At 51.5% G+C, this 21,819-nt stretch overlaps 1 protein-coding gene across 16 annotated transcripts; it reads left to right on the forward strand.

The window, feature by feature from the left end:
- The first annotated feature begins 16,154 nt into the window (after positions 1–16,154).
- On the forward strand, positions 16,155–21,212 carry Lbhd2 (LBH domain containing 2). 16 transcript variants are annotated; one of them, XM_087554361.1, is made up of 5 exons: positions 16,155–16,426; positions 17,435–17,515; positions 18,018–18,131; positions 19,692–19,854; positions 20,835–21,170. In XM_087554361.1, the coding sequence occupies exons 3-5, from the start codon at positions 18,066–18,068 to the stop codon at positions 20,963–20,965; spliced, it is 360 nt and encodes a 119-aa protein (XP_087410487.1). In that variant the 5' UTR covers positions 16,155–16,426; positions 17,435–17,515; positions 18,018–18,065; the 3' UTR covers positions 20,966–21,170.
- Positions 21,213–21,819: the final 607 nt, after the last annotated feature.

Genomic DNA, 21,819 nt, shown 5'->3' on the forward strand with positions numbered 1-21,819 from the left:
ACTCCCTTCACTAAGACTGGCATGGGCTTCCATCATGGCACGCAGCCCAGACTTCATCAACAGGGCCCCATGCTACGTTCGGATGAGGCTGTTCTCCATGTCCGTCCGTCCATCACACAGAGGACGGTGATTCACTGTCGGTGACTTGCCTTCCAGCCACATCACTAGTAGCACCACCGTGTTTGGGCTTTGAGAAAGCTTTATTTATCTATCACCATAGCAACACACACAACATCTCTGTGAGCTGTAGGATTCACTTTATGGAGAAGGAAGTATGGCAGAGAGCTCATGCCCATGAAATCTCCTGACTACCACATGCCTCACCACCAGGCCCATCCTACGGGGTGCGGCCTATTCCTTCCCCAGCAGGCAGTGCACCGGTGCCATTCCCCAAGAGTCCAGGAACCCAGCAGCGGAGGACGCCCTCCTGCTTAACACCAACTAACACAGGAATTTTGCCTTCCTTCCTGTGACCTTGGGCTAGTGTCCAAGAGAAGAATGCTTCCTTCAGGAAACTCAGTCACGTTGTGTCACGGTCCAGATGGATTACGGGATTACAGCCGAGGCTGCCCCTCCCCCGCCAGCCCTGCCCACCAAACCAACAGACCTAAGACCTCTCAGCCTCAACCACCAGGAGGACTGTGGGTTCAGGGGGCTCTTGTGCAGATCCGTGGATTTCAGGGAGGCACACCTCATACTTCTTGTTAATAGTTCTTACTTGCAGAAAGGGAAGAGTGCCCGTTAGAAATGGACCCTGAGGGGGAGTCAGGCCCTCAATGAACAAAAGTTCTAGTCATCTCTCCCTCCAATGCTGAGGAAAAGAGCTGCTATCCAGCCCCCACAGGGAGACAGGGCAGGCACTGTGGCAGCTTGAGTCTGAGGATTGCTTCCTGCTAGGCAGTTCCAACCACTTGCACACACCTTGTGCAAAGACTCGCGGTGATGTCAAGCCTTTGGCTTCAGGTAGATACAGTCCTGCTTGTCACCGTCGCCAGCGACTGGTAGTCAACTCTGTGGCAGCTGGAATTGACACATTTTCCTCCGTAGGACAAGGGAGAAGGCCGAAAGGCACAGGGCTGGGTGGTTTGCCTTTCCTCTATAGCTCCTAAATTCCATCATTCCCTCTTACTCTATTCTCCAAAGTGGGACTCCAAAGGGGGGGCTATGCAGGGAGACGCTAGTGTAACTTTAAGATTTATTATATATATATAATATATATATATATTATATATATATATACATACATACATACCGTGGCTGTCTTCAGACACTAGATAGAAGAGGGCATCCGATCTCATTACAGATGGTTGTGAGCCACCATGTAGTTACTGGGATTTGAACTCAGGACCTCTGGAAGAGCAGTCAGTGCTTTTTTTTTTTTTTTTTGGTTCTTTTTTTCGGAGCTGGGGACCGAACCCAGGGCCTTGCGCTTCCTAGGTAAGCGCTCTACCACTGAGCTAAATCCCCAGCCCCAGTCAGTGCTCTTAACCACTGAGCCATCTCTCCAGCCCTCTAGTAAAACTTTAATTTTTTTCAAAACCTAATTTTTTTTAGATTTATTTATTTTATGTACATGAGTACACTGTCGCTGTCTTCAGACACACCGGAAGAAGGCATCGGATCTCATTACAAATGGTTGTGAGCCACCGTGTGGTTGCTGGGAATTGAACTCAGGACCTCTGGCAGGGCAGTTGGTGCTCTTAACCTCTGAGCCATCTCTCCAGCCCTCAAAACCTATTTTTTAATGATGGTTCTTAAACACTTTAACTTCCTTTGTAGCCCACTGCCCACAAGAGGTATATAGGGGAGTGGGGGTTGAGGGGCAGAAGTAGACCTGTTTTAAAAAGTTCTTCGGAGTAACTCCAGTCTGTGTCGTCTGGAAATCGGCAGTTCAGTTCCCAGGTCAGCAGCGGCAGCTTGATCCACTCGCAAACACTTCACGGATACACCAGCAGCCCAGTTCAGCAGAGTCGGGATAGCAAACAGGAATCAGCAGCGGTGGCACTGCCCAGCAGAGACAGCCAGGCCTCAGCCGCAGCACAAGTCAACAGGAGAGACCCAGAGGGACAGAGGGACACCAGGAGAAGTACTCAGCTGGGCCTCTTTCAGGGAAGTGAAGGTCAGGGAAGGTGTGAGACCCACAAGTGTTGCTCTATAAGCAAGCCAAGCCCAGCCTCTGGCACTGTCCATTGAGTCCAAACATCACATGTCCTCCACGGGTCTTGTCTCACCACAGGTCTTGCCTTGGCACGTGCATCTGTCTCAGCTGACGTCACTCTGACAAGAGCCCAAGTCCGAGGAAGCAGCAAGAAGCTGCACGCCGCCAGAAGAGTTTTTGTGCGGGTTTTTCTCTCTATGGAGTCTGGACAAATACAGTTCAACTACACAATGTAAGGCGGACCAATATGTGTGTGTTGTTATCACAGAATCCTTTTTCACGTGCTTGCCTTAGCAGAACATCCTTCCACCTGTGTCTGCTTCAGCTAAACGTTCCTTCACGTGCTTGCCCCAGCAAAACACCATCCAATCGACTTTCCAAAGAACCTTTGGGTTTCCACTTCACTCTAGATTCAGTGGGTGTCCAGTAAGAGCATAAAGGCTGTTTTTACCCAGCAGCTGACCGTACAGCTTCCATTTGTCCCTTCCTTGAGAGCTCCTCTCTCTCAGACTATGACACCCTTCATTCAGTCACCCCATGGGACCTGTAGTGGGACCCAACACTTGTCCCATCTCATCCTTCCTGACCTGATCCTGTCCACACCCTGGTAAACAAGCCACTTGTGTGACCTCCTTGGTTCTCCTACATAGTATGACCTCTGCTGGGCTGCCTGCGGGAAAACAGAAGCCCAAGTGTCCATAGAGGTAGATGGACAGGACACTCAGGAGGTGGATTTCCGGCCGGGCCTGGTGGTACACATTCCTAACCCCAGCATCATGTGGCAGTTTGAACGAGAGATGTTTCCCACAGTCTTGGGCATTTGAATGTTTCGGTCCCCAGTTGGTGGCACCATTTCGGGGAGGCTCAGGAGAGAAGGCCTTACAGGAAAAAGTGTCCCACCAGGGCCTGGCCCAGTCTACTTCACGCTTGTGATTCAAGGTTCCTGCTCCTGCTGCCAGACATTCATGCTGGTGGACTCCTAACTTTGGAGAGCCATGAGCCCAAATAAAGTCTTCCTCCTGCAAGTTGCCTTGGCCATGGTGTTTTATCACAGCCATAGAAAAGTGACTACTTCAACTTGGGAAGCAGAAATATCAGAAGTTCATGGCCATTATTAGCTATAGATAAAGTTCCAGGCCCACAGGATACCAAAAACAAACAAACAACAACAACAACAACAACACCACACACACACACACACACACACACACACACACACACACAGAGGAGACAATAGAATTCCATATATCCCCTAATAACAGTGCAAAGTAATTCTTCTAACCAAACCAAGGCTCTGGAACTTGAGCTCCTGGAAGCCCTGCCTGGGTATAAGGCACATTGCAGCCAAGGGGCCAGACCATAAGCAAGGCATAAAGAAGTAAATATGAACAGGGTGGTAGTGGCGCACGCCTCAGGCAGATCTGTGTGAGTTCAAGGCCAGCCCGGTCTACAGAGCAAGTTCCAGGACAGCCAGGTCTACACAGAGAAACACTGTCTCAAAACCCAAACAAAACAAGACAAAACAAAACAGGTGGATCCAAGGGAAGGATGATAGGAAGGAAAGGGACAGTAGACCTGGAGGACAAGTAAAGAAATGTAAGAGGAGGGAGGTCTCTCTCCTACACTGACAGTGCCACTCTAGGGTCAAGCAGGAAGAACCCCTGTATAGGGCAGGTGCAGGCGTGTGAATGAAGTGGGAAGGCTAACCCTCAAAGGCCCGGACAAGAACAGATAGCCATTACCCAGTAAGAAGGGCCTCTTCCTTCCCATTCCTGGTTGGTCCCCAATCTCCTGAGATCCTGGCAGTGACACCCCTAGGCATCCTTTGCCAGGCTCCCTGGACCGCAGCTCTTCCTGAAGATGCATGGTCTTCTGGTCAACACCCCAGCTAACCACACTGAAGACTGAGGTTAGGGAGCACCAGCTGTGATCAGACACAAACGCCTGTGTTAACATTTATGTGAAGTTTCTGAAAATAGGCAGGGAGCTGCGAGAGGGATATGGGGAGCAGGGGATGGAAGGTGGGACAGAGGACCCCGGCATGTTTGGCAAGTCAGGTTTAAAAATGGGGGTCTCTGAATTCCTCCCCTTTGTTCAGCAGTGCGGTGTGGTGGAGCAGAGGGTGGAACCACGGAGCCATCATCATAGTAGCTAGGACCAAACTCATGGTCCGCAAAGGCAGAAAGTCCACCTGGGAAACCCCACCGGTTAGCTGGGGAAAGGGAGCCACACAGGGAACTGGCTTGGATTAGAGTTTGCCAGTGGGTCTTCCCAGGGCATCCCTGTCAGACAAGGACCCAGCACGGAACAACTGGCACCATCAGATGAGGCACATTCCAGAAAGATTTACAAAAAGCCCTAGGACGGAGGGTAGAGGTAGAGACCACATGGCGGTACAGAAAGAAGCTGTTGGTAGTATAGTTGTCACACCCATGCCCCAGGCTCGCCTTACCCTCTCTAGCTGCTACGTGTATGAAGGTGCCTGTGTGGATGCTATCACATCTGAGCCAGCTGTCTGGCTCATGGGTTCAGGTAATGTAGAGTTTGATGGGCGTCTAGGGGGAAGGAGGGGACAAGAAAGGCATTTACCCTCCAGGCTTCTTCCTTGTCATTGGCACCTGGCACTATCTAAGGAGTGAAGAGGTGACCCTCTGCTTCCAGGCCCCAATTTGTGCTACCTTCACTTCTTCCAGGCGAGGCAGTCTCAGGCTGGCATCCCCACCCCAGGACGCCTAGTGACCTATGCTGTCCTCTGCAAACATGCTACCAGTTGCTGCTGGTTTAGACGGAGCACAAGCCCTGCCCCTCCTAACCCCTTTCTCAGATCTCCTTGGAAAGCTCACTGCAGCCAGCAAGGTTGGCTGTGTCTAACAGCACAAGCCCAGCAATCCTGGAGGCTGCTTTCCGGGGACACTTTTGGGCTGTGTGAGGGCTCACTGAGGAGGCCCCCAGCTCCTCACTGACAAGGGAAAGAGGTCTCTGCGACAGTCTGTGAGGCTCCTGGAAATTCATAGGTGTGATCTGTAGCCACGGTGGGCACCGTCCACACAAGACAGCGCTAGAGTCACACAGGGGAGCCAGAGACAGTAACAAGGACAAAGCAGGGACGAGAGATGCTGATCAATGCAGCCTGACTGCAGGCGCACACACACACGCACACGCACACGCACACACACCCTGGCAGTCTGACCATCTCCACTGACATCCAGCAACAGCTTCAGAGAAGTTGCTGCCGATTGCCTCCTGACCTTGCTCTGAAACCTTCCATAGCTCCCACTCTCCTGGTGATGATGGGAGTTCTCGGGCTGTATTTAGGTCAAGGATTTCTCTTCCTGGCTGCAAACATTGTGTGCTCAATGCTTTGCAGGGCTCCACTCCAACCTGCATGAGATGGAGGGGGTGTGTGTGTCTGCCTCGATATCAGAAGAGCAAGCTGAGGTTTGGAGAGGGAAAGCTATGACTGGTCTGGAGCCCAGGCAGCCTGGTCCAACATACTATCCCGCCTTCCCCCAGAGCTGCAGGATGGTTTATTCTGAATGGGCTAATCTCTGGCCTCATGGGCTCTCTCTGACTGGTACACAGCCTACTCTCCTCCACACAATGCGGATAAGGAGTGAGTCTTGGAGAGACAAGCGGCCGGTAGCGGGCACAGAGCCGGAGGAAGAGCAGAACCTTTATCTAAGCCTGCGCGGCTGGGAGAGGCTGGAGTCGTCAGAGTACTCAAGGCTGGCTGGCTCAAACTTCCTGAGATATGAACTACCCAGGAAGGGCAGGATGAGCATCCTTGTCTTCCGGCCACCCACTCAGTGTGGTCTCCAATGGGGCCATGAGCGTCCCCGGGAACTTGTTAAACAGACCCCAAATCTACTAACCCAGAACCCTGTCGGGAGGTCGGGGACCCTTTGGTAGGCTCAGACTGAGAACCTGCCTCGACCTTCCCGCTTGTGGACTGAGCCAATAGGCTGTGGTGCGGCTTCCCTAACAGAGCTCCTCTGTCACCCTGAGAGCACACACCTTCCTCCACCTTTCTACCCGTGCCCCTTAGCAGCCTTTGGTGTGACGAAGAACTTCAGGTGGCTGACTTTGGAGAGGGAGAGGCTTACTATAGATCTTTTCTTTAGAGGATTCAAGTCAAGGTCACTTGGTGCTAGCTTTAGGCGTGTGGCAGCAGTGTATGTCACCATGTGGTATGTGACGCAGGGTGTAAAAGGAGAGGAGGTATCCTCACTTCATGGGTCCGGGTACCAAAAGGAGTGACAGGAGGGACCGGGCAGGCCCCAGATCTTCTTTGAAAGTACACCTCTGCTGGCCTCATGTCTATACACTGGGCTCCAGGCTCCTGTCCATAGCAACACTTGAGGGAGGCCCAAGGGAGTGTCTCAGGGACACTGCTCCACAGGGGAGAGGATTAGCAGGTTGTTCCCCATCTACTCAGTGAGTGGAGTCAGTCACCACCTGTCCTAGTTCACCTTCTATGATGCTAGGGACTCAGGGACTATGATGCTGAGATGGCTCAGTGGTGAAGAGCACCGGCCCCTCATCCAAAGGGCGTGGGTTCAATCCCCAGCACCCATGAGAAAGTTTACAACACCAAAAGAGTTCTGGGGGATTTGACCCCCTCTTCTGCCTTCTGTGTGCATCCAGGCAAGGAAGTGATGCACCCGTACCCATGCCAGTAAGAAACTCATACACATAAAGTAAAAATAAGTCTAAAAAGAGAAAAGAAACATTGACCCAAGCCAGCCTAGAGGAGGAAAGTGTTTACCACATACATTTTACAACTCCCAGGTTAGTTATCAGGGAGGGAAGTCGGAGTTATCAGGGCAGAAACTGAAGCAGAAGCCATAGAAGAATGCTGCTCTCTGGCTGTTCAACTTGCATACATGTACAACCTAGAACCATTTGCCCAAGGGCGGCACCATCTACAGTGGGTCAGGCCCTCTCATATTAACCATTACTCAAGAAAATGCCCTTCATGGACCATGCATGGTGGTACACATCTTTAATCCCAGGATCCGAGAGGCAAAGGCAGGTGGATCTCTGTGTGCTTGAGGCCAGCCTGGTTTGCAGAGCAAGCACAGCCAGGGCTGCGCGGAGAGAATGGAAGAGAATGCCCTCACAGATGCACCTGCAGGTCAACCCACTGGAGGCGATCCTGCAGGTCAGGATCCCTTTTCTCAGGCGTATCCATTGAGAGCAAAACTAATCAGGACATGTCACAGGGCTGGAAGATAACTGAAATGATGTCTTCATTTCATGTGTGGGGTGACATCCATGACAGCGTAGTGGCCACATCCATGTCAATATGGTGGCCATGTCCATTTTAGCATGGTGGCCACATCCATGACAACATGGTGATCACATCCATGACAACATGGTGGCCACATCCATGTCAATGTTTCCCTCATTACCACCAGAACGACTCTCACTCAGGACCATTTCTGGAAACCCGGGGTTGACATCTCTTCTGGGCTATGCAGGCAGCTGCCCCTTCGTTCTCCCACCATGGGCACTCTAAGACTGAGCCAGGCTGCACCTCCCACCTTGGCTCCCTGTCTTTCTCCACCCTCCTCTGTCCAGAACGCCTATACCTAGGGTGAATGCTGCGTTGGTGCTCTCCCAACTCTCACTGCAGTGGGCTCCAGAATGGACTACTAAAGAAATGAATCAGCTGTGAGGAGAGGAGGACCAGGGAAGCTGACCCTGTTGGGGGAATGTGTGCCCAAGCCTCTGAAGTGCCCATCCAGGTAGCATCAGTTTTTCATATTTGCTGTGGGGTGCAGAGGCCTGGAGGGCCCCACCACTCAGCCTGAGACAAGACCAAGGCTGAAGTGGCTTTGCACTGCCCCCACCCGAGGTCACTGCTGGGACAGGGAGTGGCCGTCTTCCCTACCTGACTGGCTTTGGTCACAGGCTCTGCCTCTAGGTGCGCAGGGAATTTCAAGAGGTGGCATTTTACAGTGCAGGCTCTGTCAACCAGAAGAATCTGTTCAACCCCAGGCTGTGATAGTGGCAGTGTCTGGTGTCTGCTCTGCCTCACAGAAAGGGAGAATGCTGTAGCTCTCCTGGTCTTGGTGAACAGAAATGACCTAGACAACTCAAGTTCAGCTTCTCTAGCTGTTCACCCTGAGGCAGACCATTCACCTACCCTCTTAGAAAGTTAACAGCTTCCATCCTTAGCACTGTTGGGAGGAGGAGAGGTCCCTTGAGGTGTGGCTGAACAGCTTCTAGTTACTGAAAGGGACAGAGTGATGGTTTGTATATGCTTGGCCCAGGGAGCAGCACTATTAGAAGGTGTGGCCCTGCAGGAGTGGGTGTGGCCCTGTTTGAGTGGGCGTGTCCCTGTGAGCTTTAAGACTCTCATCCTAGGTTCCTGGAAGCCAGTATTCTGCTAGCAGCCTTCAGATGAAGATGTAGAACCCTCAGCACCAGGCCTGCCTGGGTGCTGCCACGGTCCCATCTTGATGATAATGGACTGAACCTCTGAACCTGAGCCAGCCCCAATTAAATGTTGTTTTTATAAGAGTTGCCTTGGTCATGGTGTCTGTTCACAGCGGTAAAACCCTAACTAAGACAGACAGTTGTGCCTATTTTTAAAAGACAGCCTGGAGATTAACAGGGCTAGACATCCAACCACTCCAATCCAAACTCCATCCCTCATTGGGCTCTGGGACCCCAGAAAGATTTTCAACTTCTCTGTGGTTAATTTCTTCCTCCACAACGTGGACTCTCATGTCCTCCTCACCAAGTTTCATGATTAGGGAAATGACCTAGTGCGTCCGAGCTAGACGCAAAGCCTGCCACACAGGAAATGCGACAGGTTGGCCAGAACTTTAGAGTATCCTTCCAGAATATCCATATGTTACCCAAACATGCCTAAGCTGCACGCATTTTAAAATAGTTACTTTTCATTTATTTAAGATAGGCTCTAGAGAAAGACCGTCCCCACCTCTGTAGCTGCTGTGTAATAGGGTAGACATGGGGTGGCATGGGCTGCCGTGGGAATTTCCCAGCTGCAGGCTGGGAGCCATGGCCCAGCGCACTGTTTCCAGAGAGCACTGTGGGGGCTGGAAAGATGGCTCAGTGGTTAAGGGCACTTGGAGCACAGCCATGAGGGCCAGAGTTCAAATCCTAACGTATGTCTAACGAGTTGCAAGCCAGGCATCCTGTAAAAACGTACAAGTCCAGCTCCAAAGGGTCCAACACCCTCTTATGGTCTCTGCTTGTGTGATCACTCAAGAAGACACACACATAAATAAATAAAATACTATTTAAAGGAAGCTCTGGGGATAAACCTCACACCATTCAATCACGACTCAGTCCAGCCAGCCCAGCAGGATGGGTTGACACAGGGACAGCAAGTAGGTTCACCTGACCTTCGCCCAGAGAAAGAAAAGGCACCTCCGGGCGGTGGTCTTGGGTGGCCATGTGAGAACTGTGGGTGGATGGAATGGGGGCAATAGGGAGGACAGCATGGGTTGGCCTGGTTTTGTTCCAGGCTTCTTGCTGAAGCCAGCAGCAGGAGAAGAATGTCCTTGGCTCAGCTGTCACCCTGGAGCCTGGAGGTGACCCTTCACCCCAGGTTCCACATTCAGCCATTCCAAGGTCCGGCCCAGTCCTGTGGCAGGTGCAGGTATGTCTCTGTGCCCACTCCACTGTCATGGGGAGGGAAGATTGTTCCCACCCCCGGCAGGCACCATGGATCTGATGGGAGGGCAAGGCTCCCAGTGTCCCACACACCCTAGTTCAGTGCCCTGGGGTACGCCTGCTCCTTAACCTCTGGAGCTGCTTTGTGGTAGGATTCTCTGATTAAGGTAGTTTGTTTTTAAGTCAGAACTCTATTGTCAGAAACTTTCTATAGCCAACTAATATTTCCTGACTGGGGAGTTGAAAATCCTTGGGCTGGAGAGACGGCTCAGTGGTTAAGAGCACTGACTGCTCTTCCAGAGGTCCTGAGTTCAATTCCCAGCAACCACATGGTGGCTCACAACCATCTGTAATGGGATCTGATGCCCTCTTCTGGTGTGTGTTGGAAGACAACTACAGTGTACTTACATTTAATAAATAAATAAATCTTTAAACAAAGAAGCAAAAAGAAAAGAAAAGAAAATTCTCACCCTATCAGACTTTTTCTTGTAGTCATCCTGAGGCATAAGAGGGTTGAATGGTCAGTCCTGGACATGTCTCTTATGGTCAGTATATAAGGACAGAATACAGGACTGTAAGTTTCATAGTGTCCTGTAAAAACATTCCATATCACCTCACCAACGCCTTGTCATTTTGTCAGTGATCTTCCAGAGGATAGCTGTGTTTTAGCCAAGTGGCCACCAGAGGGCGACAAGAGCAAACCATCCAGGCCCAAAGCCGACAAACACCCTAAGCCGGTCTTCCCACCAGAAGCCAGAGGACGCCAGAGGATTTCCATCCCCTACTCCGTTGGCATTGTCAGGGAGGCCCAGGGAGTGACACAGGTTCCCTCGGATGCACACAGAGCCCTACACATAGCCCTGCTGTCATGTCTGTCAGCTTTGCTTTTGCCTGTGAAGAAGGCTCCAAGTGGGAGTAGGTAGGTAGGAAAGCCCTAGAATTTGAGACTAAAGCAAAGCTCGGTTCCAAGGTGACTTGGAAGCTCTGGGCTCTGTCCTGTCTTTACAGACCTGCCCCCATCCCTTACAGCATAGCACACACCTCAAGGCCTGGAGCGTTTCCCAGAGAGCTCTGTCAGGGCCAAGCCCCAGCAGTCTCCTATTAGCTAACACCTTGGATGACAGCTAACACCTTAGGTGGCAGTCACACCCGCACTAATAAGCAAGGAGAGCAACTTCTGCCCAGGTGGGAAGTAGGTGGGGGAGGATGGAGCGGTGGGAGGGGGATGTGTGCACAGAGCATTTTCTGCTGTGAAGTTATGGTTCAGAGGAAGCCACAGCGGCAACCGATTTATCTGGCATGTGACCCTTTAGTCCGGACCTTTGAGTTCCTGTGCCTGGAGTGGAGGGGCATGTGTGTATAAGTTTCTAAGGACTTGCCTCCCTAAAGCTCTCTTGGAGCCTTTTGATGTCTCCACATCAGGGGCTGATCCCTAAGTCCCACTCTGCAGGATCTCAGCCACTGTCTTTTCCCCTCTGGTCAGATCACCAGGTCTCCCAGGATGCAGCTGCAGGTGCAGGGCACACCTCTGCAGACTCCTCTCTGCCCCTCCTCGTAACCCCAGGAACGTGCTTCACCTGTCCCATACCTCTATATGTCTCCATAGAGATGGAGGCCCTGAAATTCACATCAGTGCAAAGCACAACTTAAAAGATTTATTTTCATGTGTAATTACACGGGTGCACATGTAGCAGTGTGCACATGAATGTGGGTTTCTGTGGAGATCTAAAGGTGTCAGATTCCCCAGAGCTGAAGTTACAAATGCTCATGACTGACCTGATGAGCCCGTTTGGTACCAGAACTGGGGTCCTTTGCAAGAGCAGTACATGCTCCCACTGAGCCGTCTCTCCAGCTCCCAAATGTGCATTTTTATGCTGAGACTCCTTTCACTCATTTGCTAGCCCTTTTTGGATCTTTGGATCATAAATTTAGATTGATTCTTATTTATCTGACTGATTTCAGAAACCAGCACTGAACAATGGATGGTTATTATTTATACTGAATTTTTCTTAGAGATTTAATTCAAGTGTTTTGCTTGAATGTATGTCTGTGTACCATGTCATGCCTGGTGTCCTCAGAGGCCAGAAGAAGGTGTTGGGTTCCCCAGAGCTGAAGTTACAGACAGTTGTGAGCCACCATGTGGGTGCTGGGTCCTCCGCAAGCACAAGTGCTCTTAACTGCCGAGCCATCTCTTCAGCCTTGGGTATATGTGTGTGTATATAAAATGTTGATAGTGATAGTTAAGAAGTGAATGTTTGATGTTTGGTTTATGAATAAATAGAGAAAAGAATGGTAGGTAAGGAAAAGGGTAATTTATGGAAATAGGAGGTGTAACAGGAGAGGCAGAAACAGTTGCCTGATGTATGTGATCAGTAGCAGGGATCTTTGTAGATTGTAGATAACTGCCGAGAAGGATGCTGGGTCGGGGAATTACTGTGTGGCTGGATGGTGGTAGGGAGATGAAGGCTGGATACAATGTAGAACGATGTAAGATGATCCTTTCACAGTGCATAGGCAGGTGTTGGAAACACTGTGTCTGTGCTAGCGTGGTGGGCCGATGGAAGCGGAAGTGCCTGTCTAAGGTGGGTGGCTGAGTGGGGATGGAGGTGAACTGTAGACTATTGGAGGGTGGGTTGGACAGGGATAAAGTCAGCGTCTATGTGGTGACTAAGTCCATCTTTAGCAGGTGGACGGCAGGTAATAGATGATGGCTGGTGGACACCACATGGGAGGCAGACAGGTATGGACAGTGGATAATTAGTACGTTGGTTATGATGGGTCAATTCAAATAAGTTAAGTGGAAAGTTGATGGGCACAGGATTGATGGATGGATGATGACAGACAAGAGCATGTCTGCTGGAAGATAAGTGGGGCATGGGAATATATACACATGTGCATATACACACACATACACATACATATACACATACACCTGCGCACTCACATACACACATACACATACATATACACATACACCTGCGCACTCACATACACACATACATATACCTAATCATATACACATACATATTCATCAGCATATATATCACATACACACATATGCATACACACATACATAATTATATACATATACACAATCATATGCATATCCATAATTATATAAATATGCACAACAATACACATATATACATGCATACATATACTGTACATAATTATATATACATAATTATATACATATACCCATATACATATATATAATCTTGCCTGATACAGTGGGTGGTCCAACAATTGTTACCCTCACACAAGAGATACTGTATGTATATATATATACATAAATACATATATATTTACATATATACATATATATAACTGATACAGTAGGTGGTCCAACAATTGTATACTGTATATATATACACATAAATACATATATATTTACATATATACATATATATAACTGATACAGTGGGCAGGTGGGTGCTCCAACAATGGTTACCTTCACACAAGAGCGGCTGGACACTGATAGCTGTTCACTCCGTGAGGCTGGGTTCCCCAGCAGTCCTAATCTGGCGCTGGAGGCCTGTAAGATCCCTGAGGAGCCACTGGCCTTCAGCACTGAAGGAGCCGGGTTCTGATGTCAGTGAAAATGGCAGCAGCCCCACCCTTAGCAGCAGCAGAGCAGGTGAGTTCCCCACTGGGCTGTGAAAGCGCTCACACAAAAGCTGCCCCGCTAGAGCCTCCTTGTATTTGAGCTACTACCAAAAAGCACAGCATACACTTAGGGTGCATTTTTTTTTTTAAGTAAAAAACTGTTTTCAAGACAGACCCTCACAGATGTGCTCGCCTCTCGGTTGATTCAGATCCTGTTTACAACCAAGAGTAACCATCCTAAATGACAAATAAGTAAATGGTCGCTAACTGGATGGATAATGGGTCGAGTGTAGACAGAAGACAGAGAGTGGGTGGGCTCAGGGAAGGCAGATGGTGGTCATGTGGTGAGTGGAGATAGGGTAAATAGTACTGGGAAATGGATCCATGAAAGTTGAATGGCGGTTGGGTAGGTAGTGAGGAGATGGTGGCTAACTGAAAGGCTGTGAGTGGGTAATTTAATGTACAGATGGGTCAAGGGCAAGTGGACAGTGAGAGACCACTGAAGGCAGACGTCAGACAAAAGTACTGGATGAGAATTGTTGTGTGGCCGCTGCCCAGTCGCCTGGGCGGGAGATTTCAGTGGTGGGGGCCGAACAGTGGGCTCAGTGTTGTCTCTCCATCTCCAATGCCTAGAACAATACTGGACACAGAGGTGGAACTCGTTCGTAAGAGGGTCAGCAAGCCTCACTGATAAAGTGGCGGCCACCTCCACATAAACATCGGAAGCCACGCAGCCACAGAGGCTACTTCTGCATGAGGACCAAATCGAAGCCTGCCTGAAAGCTTAGCGATTGGTGACGCAGACAATGACAGCCAATCAGGAACTGCCACTTGGAGGACAGGCTTGCTTGGTACCAATGGGATGCGGGTGGAGGATCTAAAGGGTGTTCCCCGAGAATTAATAAACAAGCTTGCTGCAGTGTTCTCACCTGCTGTGGGAGTCTGAGCCTTTGATTCCTCATCCCCAATCCTCAAGGGCGAGTTCGGTTGGGTGGCGGGCGGCGGGCTGTTCAAGGCAAAAAGCGACACTCATTACCATTTTCTAGAATAGAAAAGTGTATAGGTGGTCATGACACTTGGATAGACTTGGGACTAATAGTGAATTATGGTCAATAACGGGAGGGTGGATATTGTGAGATGAATATTGAACAGGTGGACATCTGATAGATGAGGATAAGGTCAGTGGGTGGACGGATGGCGGTGGTGTTCCGTTTGTATAAATATGGATGACAACTGATAACTGAATCAGAGGTGATAACTTGTGACTGACTGGATAGAGGCCAGCAGATAGATCAGCGACACTGGTAGTTAACAGACAATAAATCGACAGCTGAAGTTAGGAAATTGTATATGAGTGCACGACGTTGTTATTTGATGGAAACCTGTTATATGCTGGGTAATTCTGGAGAGACAATGAATGGGCAGTAAATGAACGTCTATTGGGTATGTGTGATGATTTAAATATGCTTGGCCCAAAGAATGGCACTATTGGGAGGTGTGGCCTTGTTGGAGTGGGTGTGGCCTTATTGGAGTGGGTGTGGCCTTATTGGAGTGGGTGTGGCCTTGTAAGTCTTGGCTTAAGACCCTCACCCTAGTTGTCTGGAAGTCAGCATTCTCCTAACAGCCTTCGGATGAAGACACAGAACTCTCAGCTCCCCCTGCACCATGCCTGTCTGGATGCTGCTGTGCTCCCACTTTGATGATAATGGACTGAGCCTCTGAACCTGAAAGCCAGCCCCAATTAAATGTCCTTTATAAGACTTGCCTTGGGGGTTGGGGATTTAGCTCAGTGGTAGAGCGCTTGCCTAGCAAGCGCAAGGCCCTGGGTTCAGTCCCCAGCTCCTAAAAAAAGAAAAGAAAAGAAAAGAAAAAAAAAAAAAAAGACTTGCCTTGGTCATGGTGTCTGTTCACAGCAGGGAACCCCTAAGACAGTGTGTGTTTCATGGATGTGGACATTTAGTGAAGTGTGTGTGGATGGTGAAGAGATGGGCACATAGTTGGGTAGGGTATAGTGATAGGCTGATCACAGTTAACAGATATTGGCTGATACTCTACATAGTCTAGGACTACATAGGATAGTCTAGGACTACAGGGAAAGAAGATGGCTGGATGGCCACCCTAGGTGTCCAGGCCACTAGTGACGGGTAGATGCTAGATGCAGTGCATCTAAGTAAGTAAGTGGGGATGTGTGCAGAATGGCTGTGTGGTAGATCATGGGGGATGTGTGCAGAATGGCTGTGTGGTAGGTCGTGGGGGATGTGTGCAGGATGGCTGTGTGATAGGTCGTGAGTGGATATAAGATGCCAGATGGTGACTGGGTGATGGATAGGGAATGGTGGTTGCTAGCTGGAAGGTAATCATAGACTGACCACTGAAGTGAGGGAGGTTGGGTTGTTGAAGGAAGGTGATGCCTGGGTTGTTGACGGTAGATCATGCCTCCTGTTGAACGGTTGGGTGCATGGCGATCAGATAGCTAGTTGCGGGTATTGGTTGCAGTTCTGAGAGAAATAGGACATTAGAGAGCCCACAGTGGACCCTAGAGGGGGAATCATGAGGATTATGTGTGTGGGAATGTGGCACTAAGACCTTGGGTGACAGAGAGCTGTTCACCCGACCAACTGTCCTGGGTAGAGAATGGGCCTGGGGATCAATACGTGAGATGGGATGTGGGACAATCCTCCAACCTGCCCCATGTCGTCTTGTTTCCTCCTTCAGTTTCCCCGTTGGAGAAAATCCCCTTTTTACCATTTCTGGCACCACACAATGCCACACCTCACATTCTAACCTGGGAATTGGGGGAGGAGGTCTGAAGTGCCAAGACCAGGTTCTGGGGTAGGGTGGTGTTTAGGGAGGTGGAGGCCAGGTTCTTCCGGCGGCCCTGCAGAGCAGAGGGCGGGAGTGTGAATGAGGGGCCGGCTGTGAGTGCGTGTGTGGGCGGAGAGCTCGGAGGAGGACCGAGGGAGGCGAGCTCCCGAGCCAGCGTGGAGTCCCCGCAAGCGCCAGCGGTGAGTGTCGGTGAGTGTGCAGGAGGCACAACGCCCCCTCCCCATCCTTGCCCTCAGGCTTCCTTCTGAGGTGTACCTTGGCAGCCATGGGTGGGGAGGAGGGCGAGCGCGGTAAGGAGTTAGTGGGAGCACCCCAAGAAAGGGACCGGTGTGGGTCCCCCCGTGGCAACCGAATGCGGGGTGGGGGCTCGGGATCAAGCATCGCTCTACTGCCGGCGGTCCACAACACCTGGCCTTCTGCACCCCAGAGCGGATAGAGGTGTGGGGGGCTCTCGCAGCGGAGGCTTCAGATACCGGCGAGCCTGTGGGCACTTGCTCCATCGTAGCTCCATCCTCGTTGCTATCTTGGATCCCCAGATTTTCTCTTGGAATCTCCTCTTGCTCTCTCCGTCTATCTCCCCTCACACTTCAGCTCTGCCATCTCTTTGCATGGCCTCCGTGGCCACTGTCCCTCCCTCATTTTCTAATGTCTCTGAGACATCCCTTTGGGTCTCTGTACCGGCAGGTTCCCAGAACTCTGGAGGTATGCAGGAACGTAAGGGGTCTCAGAGCTCTGAGTGGTCCACAGGGGATGTCATGGGCTCTGGGACAGAGGACTCCTGGGACCTACTGCCAGGGGGTGCCCATCACAGGGTGTGTCCCCCTTCCAGACTTCCTTGGAACTCTGGAACTTGAGCTGACCAAGGTGATCCTTGGTAGAAGGATCCTCATTTTCCAGGCTAGCAGTTGACCTTGTGAAGGCCCAGGGTACCCGCCTCCTAGCAGGGTGACCAGCTGCCATTCTGCCCTGCTGGTCAGTACTTCACCTTGGCCCAATCTCCTAAAGCACAGGACGATGGCCCTGGGCTGCCTGTCTAAAATCCGCCAATGCCTCATAGACCCCACTCATTTCTTGCTCTGGCTTGAGCTAGGCCCCGAGAACTCCCCACACCCTCACATCCCTCTACTCTACACCCCAGCACCACCCCACTCAGTGCTGAGGAAAGCCTGAGAGAGGGACTATGATTTTTTTTGGCAGGGACTCTCTTTCCTTACTGTGGAGGCTCTGATCCAGCATCCCCAACCTGTGCCTGACCTGGGTAGACATGACCATAAGCAGGCAAGACGTCAGCCTCTTGGCAGAAGGGGTGTTCTTGGGCAGGAATGGAGCACCTTGGCCTCTGACTGGTTCAGGCCCAGTCTCAGGCGTTCCCAGCCTCCTGACTCAAAGCTGTTTGGGTTCCCAGGTCTGCTGTGTTTTCTGTTTACTGCTCATCGCCTCAACATGTGAATCTCTCCTGAGTGTCTGCTACCTGTGCCTTAGGGGGGCCTCAGGCTAGCTGACCTCCAGGAAGTCTTCCTGGCTCTCAAAGCCTAGGCCCATCTCTCCCCATCTTGCCACATTCTCTATGGTTCTGGGCAATGTTTGGCAGCTGTTCTGTTCTCTTGAGGTCAGCCCTAAGCTGTGGGTGCTAGGCTGAGATGTGTGGGGTGGGGGTGGGGGAGAGTTCTGGAGGAGGAGGAAGAGAAGGAGGAGGAGGAAGAAAAGGAAGAGGAGGAAGAGGAGGACACCTAGCACTGGCTGCAATGGACACCTCACTTCTACTCTTGTCTTTATGTAGAGCAGCAGCAGCAGCAGCAGCAGCAGCAGCAGCAGCAGCAGCAGCAACATGAGTACCCCACTGTCTGCTGCACCAGAGAGTCCTACTGAGGGCGCCAGAGGCCTGGCAGGGAAGGTAAGTGACTGAAGGGGCAGGGGACAGGAGGGAGCTCTGGCCTGTGACTTCAATATGCTTCTCATCTCCGCCAGCCTCAGTTTACCCTTCCACGTGGAGGAGGGCTTTGCTATTTTTGTATAAATTTGATGGATAAAGTGATTGAAAGCCCCTTCTGAACCTGGGGACACCAAGGCGTATTCCCCAACCACAGGATCACACTTTGCTCTCTGTAGGGTGATACAATTCTAGGGTGCCTTCAGATTTTTTTGGGGGGGAGGGGAGGGATGTTGATGCAGCAAGACATTTAAAGCTGTAGTAGGTAGGATGCACTGACGCACCCCTGTGATCCCAGTTGTCTAGGGGGTGAGTCAGAGGATCAAGACCAGCCTTGGCTACCAGCTTAGTGGGTTTCAGGACAGTCTAGGGTGTGAGAACCTGTTTCAGAAGTAAATATACTGGGACTCTAGTCCTGCACAGACAAGCAGGGTCACAGGAAGCTACATTAGGTCAGCAGAACTGGTGAAGGAAGAGCGACATAGACTCTGGGCTTATAGGTACAGCTACCCTGATGGCCTGGCCGGGTTGGTCATAGTGAGTACCCTCCAGACAGAACCCTGGCTGAGGGACAAGAAGTAAAATAGAATAGCTTGTATGGAAGGAGCCAGGATGGAGAAAGATACCTGGTTTGGCAAAGCTAGCATAGAATTGGCCTCAGGAGCGTCCGACTGTGGAGGCAGGATGGGATCCCTCCTCTGCTGTCTTCTGAGGCCCTTTGTTCTTTCATTCCACCGATGGCCCAGCCTGGTGACACCTGCTCTCAGCCCTCAGGGTCACCTGCAGTACTTGGCTGACAGGGTCCTGGGTAGAGGATAGAAGTGTGTAGGGGAAACCAGTGTCCATTGCAGCCATCGGGGGCAGTGTAACAATATGCCATATGCTTGCCCTGTGCCTACCTTCCTTGTGTGCCTCTGTGCCTACCTTCCTTGAGTGCCACTGTAGGAAGGTGCATCTTTTCCAGAACTTCAGGAGGGCATAGAGGTGGGGCACTGCAGGCAAGTCAGAGCCTTGGGGCACCGAGGGATGGAGTTATGTGAGGCAGCCTCGGCCTTGAAAAGCTTTGAATGGGAGGTGGAGTTGCTGAGGGCACCCAGAGGGCGTGTGGGCACCAGAACAATGAGGGAGAGCCAGTTCTGATTGCCATGGCAACATCTTCCTAGCTCCTTGGCCTGCCTTGTGGAGGGAGGAGGCCAAGGACCCAGCAGGGAAGCCCCTAGAAAGGAATGGTGCTGGATTCCAGGTACAGGAAGCAGCTGGGGTGCTCAGTCCTGGGCTTCCTCCTGAATGACTGGTCTCTACCATCTTAAGCTCTGTCTGTGAAATGGGCTTCTTTGGGTCTGAGTCCAGGTGAGTCCTATGGTGTTCCCGGGGTGCCTAATACCCCAGTGGTGGGACAAGGCAGGGCCGTTCACTCTGCCTATTCTTGGCCTTCCTAGTAGGGCAGGACAGAGGGCAGAAGAGGCAGGACCAGCAGCCAATGGTGCAGTATCACCCTGAGCCTTCCCCTCACTCTCTCTGTAGGCTGCAGTAGGTGTCCGGGAGAAGGGCCCTCGGCTCTGTCAGCGACTGCCCTCTATCGTGGTGGAACCCACTGAAGCGGGCGCTGTGGAAAGTGGGGAGCTGCGTTGGCCACCAGAGGGTACCCAGAGGGGTACCCCTACCCCTCAGGTCCAGGCTGCTGCTGGTGAGAAGACAGCACCCACTTCCTGTCTGTGTGTGCAGTAGGCGTGGGACCCCTGTACTGGTTCACACCTCGGCAACACCTAGAGCATCTGCCCAGGGCCAGGACTGTACCTCACCCACTCCTCCAGCTGCTGCCCTCCTCCCATCTGTACCTGTCCCCTTATGCACACCTGCGGCTCCAGGCCTGACACCTGAGTGGGTACAGTCACTCTCCGTCTGTCCAGCCTCGGTTCTCCCTCCTTCCCTGACTTGAGACCCTCAGGAGAATTCACATTGCTCACAAGGACCGAGAGGGATCAGGGTACAGGAGCACATTTGGGAACGGGGGTTGGCATGGCCGCTCGTGTCAGGGTGAAAGACTGGAGCTTCAAGGAAAAGGAGGGACAAGAGTGATCCGTCCTTGGGGCCACTAAAACCTACAGCATGAGCGCTCAGCCGTACCCTGGGACTCTTTATTCCCTGAAGCCAGTGCAGGATCTTTCTCCTTGTGAGGAAGTGAGTGACCTTCTTCCTCTTCCCAGACCTCAGCCTCTGGAGTAGTCCTTATAATAGTCCTGAAGGGGTCTATATGCATGGCCCCCACTTCTGCTCAAAGCTCTCCCACCCTGAGTCAGGTCAGCAGCAGAGACAGCAGAAGTAGCCGCTGGCCCTTAGGTAACCATTGATGTGTGAGCTGTGGGGAGACCTCAGGCTTCCTTATTCTTTCACCAATCCTTTCCCTGAAGCATAGGTCAAGGTGGTGAAGACTGCTTCTGCTTCCAGAGCTGGGCTTCATCCTCCTCCTCTTTCCCTAAAAGAAGGGTATGATCACCCCTTCCTTCCCATCAGCTCCGGGGAAGGAGTGCCTATCCCATCCAGATGTCAGCTGAAGGGGGCCCACCTTAGACCCCTCAGGACCAATCCAGCTACAGTTCGTCACCAATAGAGCGGCCTTTGGTTTTTTGCTTACTTTTTGTATTTTGTTTCTTTGCTTTGTTGCAGCTCCTTCCCCAAGTCCACCAGCAGCACCAGGGAAGGAAGCAGATGATGATGTCATCGAGGGTGCCAGCTCTGGGCACCAGGCATTCCCTGGTCCAGTAACAGATAAGGGCGTGGCAGGCTCTGCTCTCTGACCACGAGAGGACCTCCATCCCAGAACGACTGGCTGATTGACAGAGAAGGCTGGGCCCACCCAGGAGACCCAGCTCACCAAGCTACCTGTCTGGCTAGGTGTGGCCAGGACCCCGGCCCCTGCCTTTGCGCTCCATGGCCCAAATCTGGAATACACCCCTCTTTGCTCAGTGGTTTGAAGCAGAAATAAAGGCATCTTTCCTGGTGGCCACAGGCACCTTTGGAGGGCACTTGAGGCGCTGGGCACAAGTTTGCTTCTACCAGTGGCGTTCTAGTCTCCTGGGCTGGGCAGTCAGAATGTTGGATGGTAAGCCCTCAGTGCTTGGCACTCCGACTCGGGAGGGAAATGGTAGGCTGAGCAGAGCCAGAAGGCTGTTCAGGGCTGCAGAGTAGGCTCCACCACTGTCTCTGTCACTGTCTTCCTCACCTTCCACTCCTCCTGGTGGCCTCCTACCCCTGCTAGAGATCCCCGGAGACCAGGCACCCCTTGTACCTTGCATCCTGGGTACATTAGGGTGGTACATAAGGTGAGGGGTCTTCTTCCAGCCCAGACTTTATTAATTCCTTGCAAAAGTCCCATTTTACAGATGGGAAAATTTAGGTTCAAAATGAGGTGACCTGGACCAGTTTTACCCAAGCTATGGAGGGACCTTCAAGCTGGCCACAGTACTCATATGTGACCTTGGGTGGGCAAGTACCTCCTCTTACCTTGTCTTGTCCCTCCACAACCAGTGGGGGAGCTATGGTACTTCAACGGAGATGGCTTGGGGAGCAAAAAGTTGACCATGCCTAGGGCTCCCTCTTAAGGTGTGCTGCTCTCCCTCAGCTAAGCCTGAGGAAGTTCAGGACCTAGTCA

The sequence above is a fragment of the Rattus norvegicus genome, chromosome 6 (genome assembly GCF_021556685.1).
Source record: "Rattus norvegicus strain SHRSP/BbbUtx chromosome 6, alternate assembly SHRSP_T2T, whole genome shotgun sequence".
Classification (NCBI taxonomy): domain Eukaryota; kingdom Metazoa; phylum Chordata; class Mammalia; order Rodentia; family Muridae; genus Rattus; species Rattus norvegicus.

Bases quoted from the DNA above. Each gene is read 5' to 3' on its own strand.
- Lbhd2 (XM_087554351.1), top strand. From the start codon at position 17,502: ATGACCATAAGCAGGCAAGACGTCAGCCTCTTGGCAGAAGGGGTGTTC. The intron at 17,643-18,017 runs GTCTGCTGTGTT...GTCTTTATGTAG, and splicing joins AAAGCTGTTTGGGTTCCCAG to AGCAGCAGCAGCAGCAGCAG. The intron at 18,132-19,691 runs GTAAGTGACTGA...CTCTCTCTGTAG, and splicing joins CCAGAGGCCTGGCAGGGAAG to GCTGCAGTAGGTGTCCGGGA.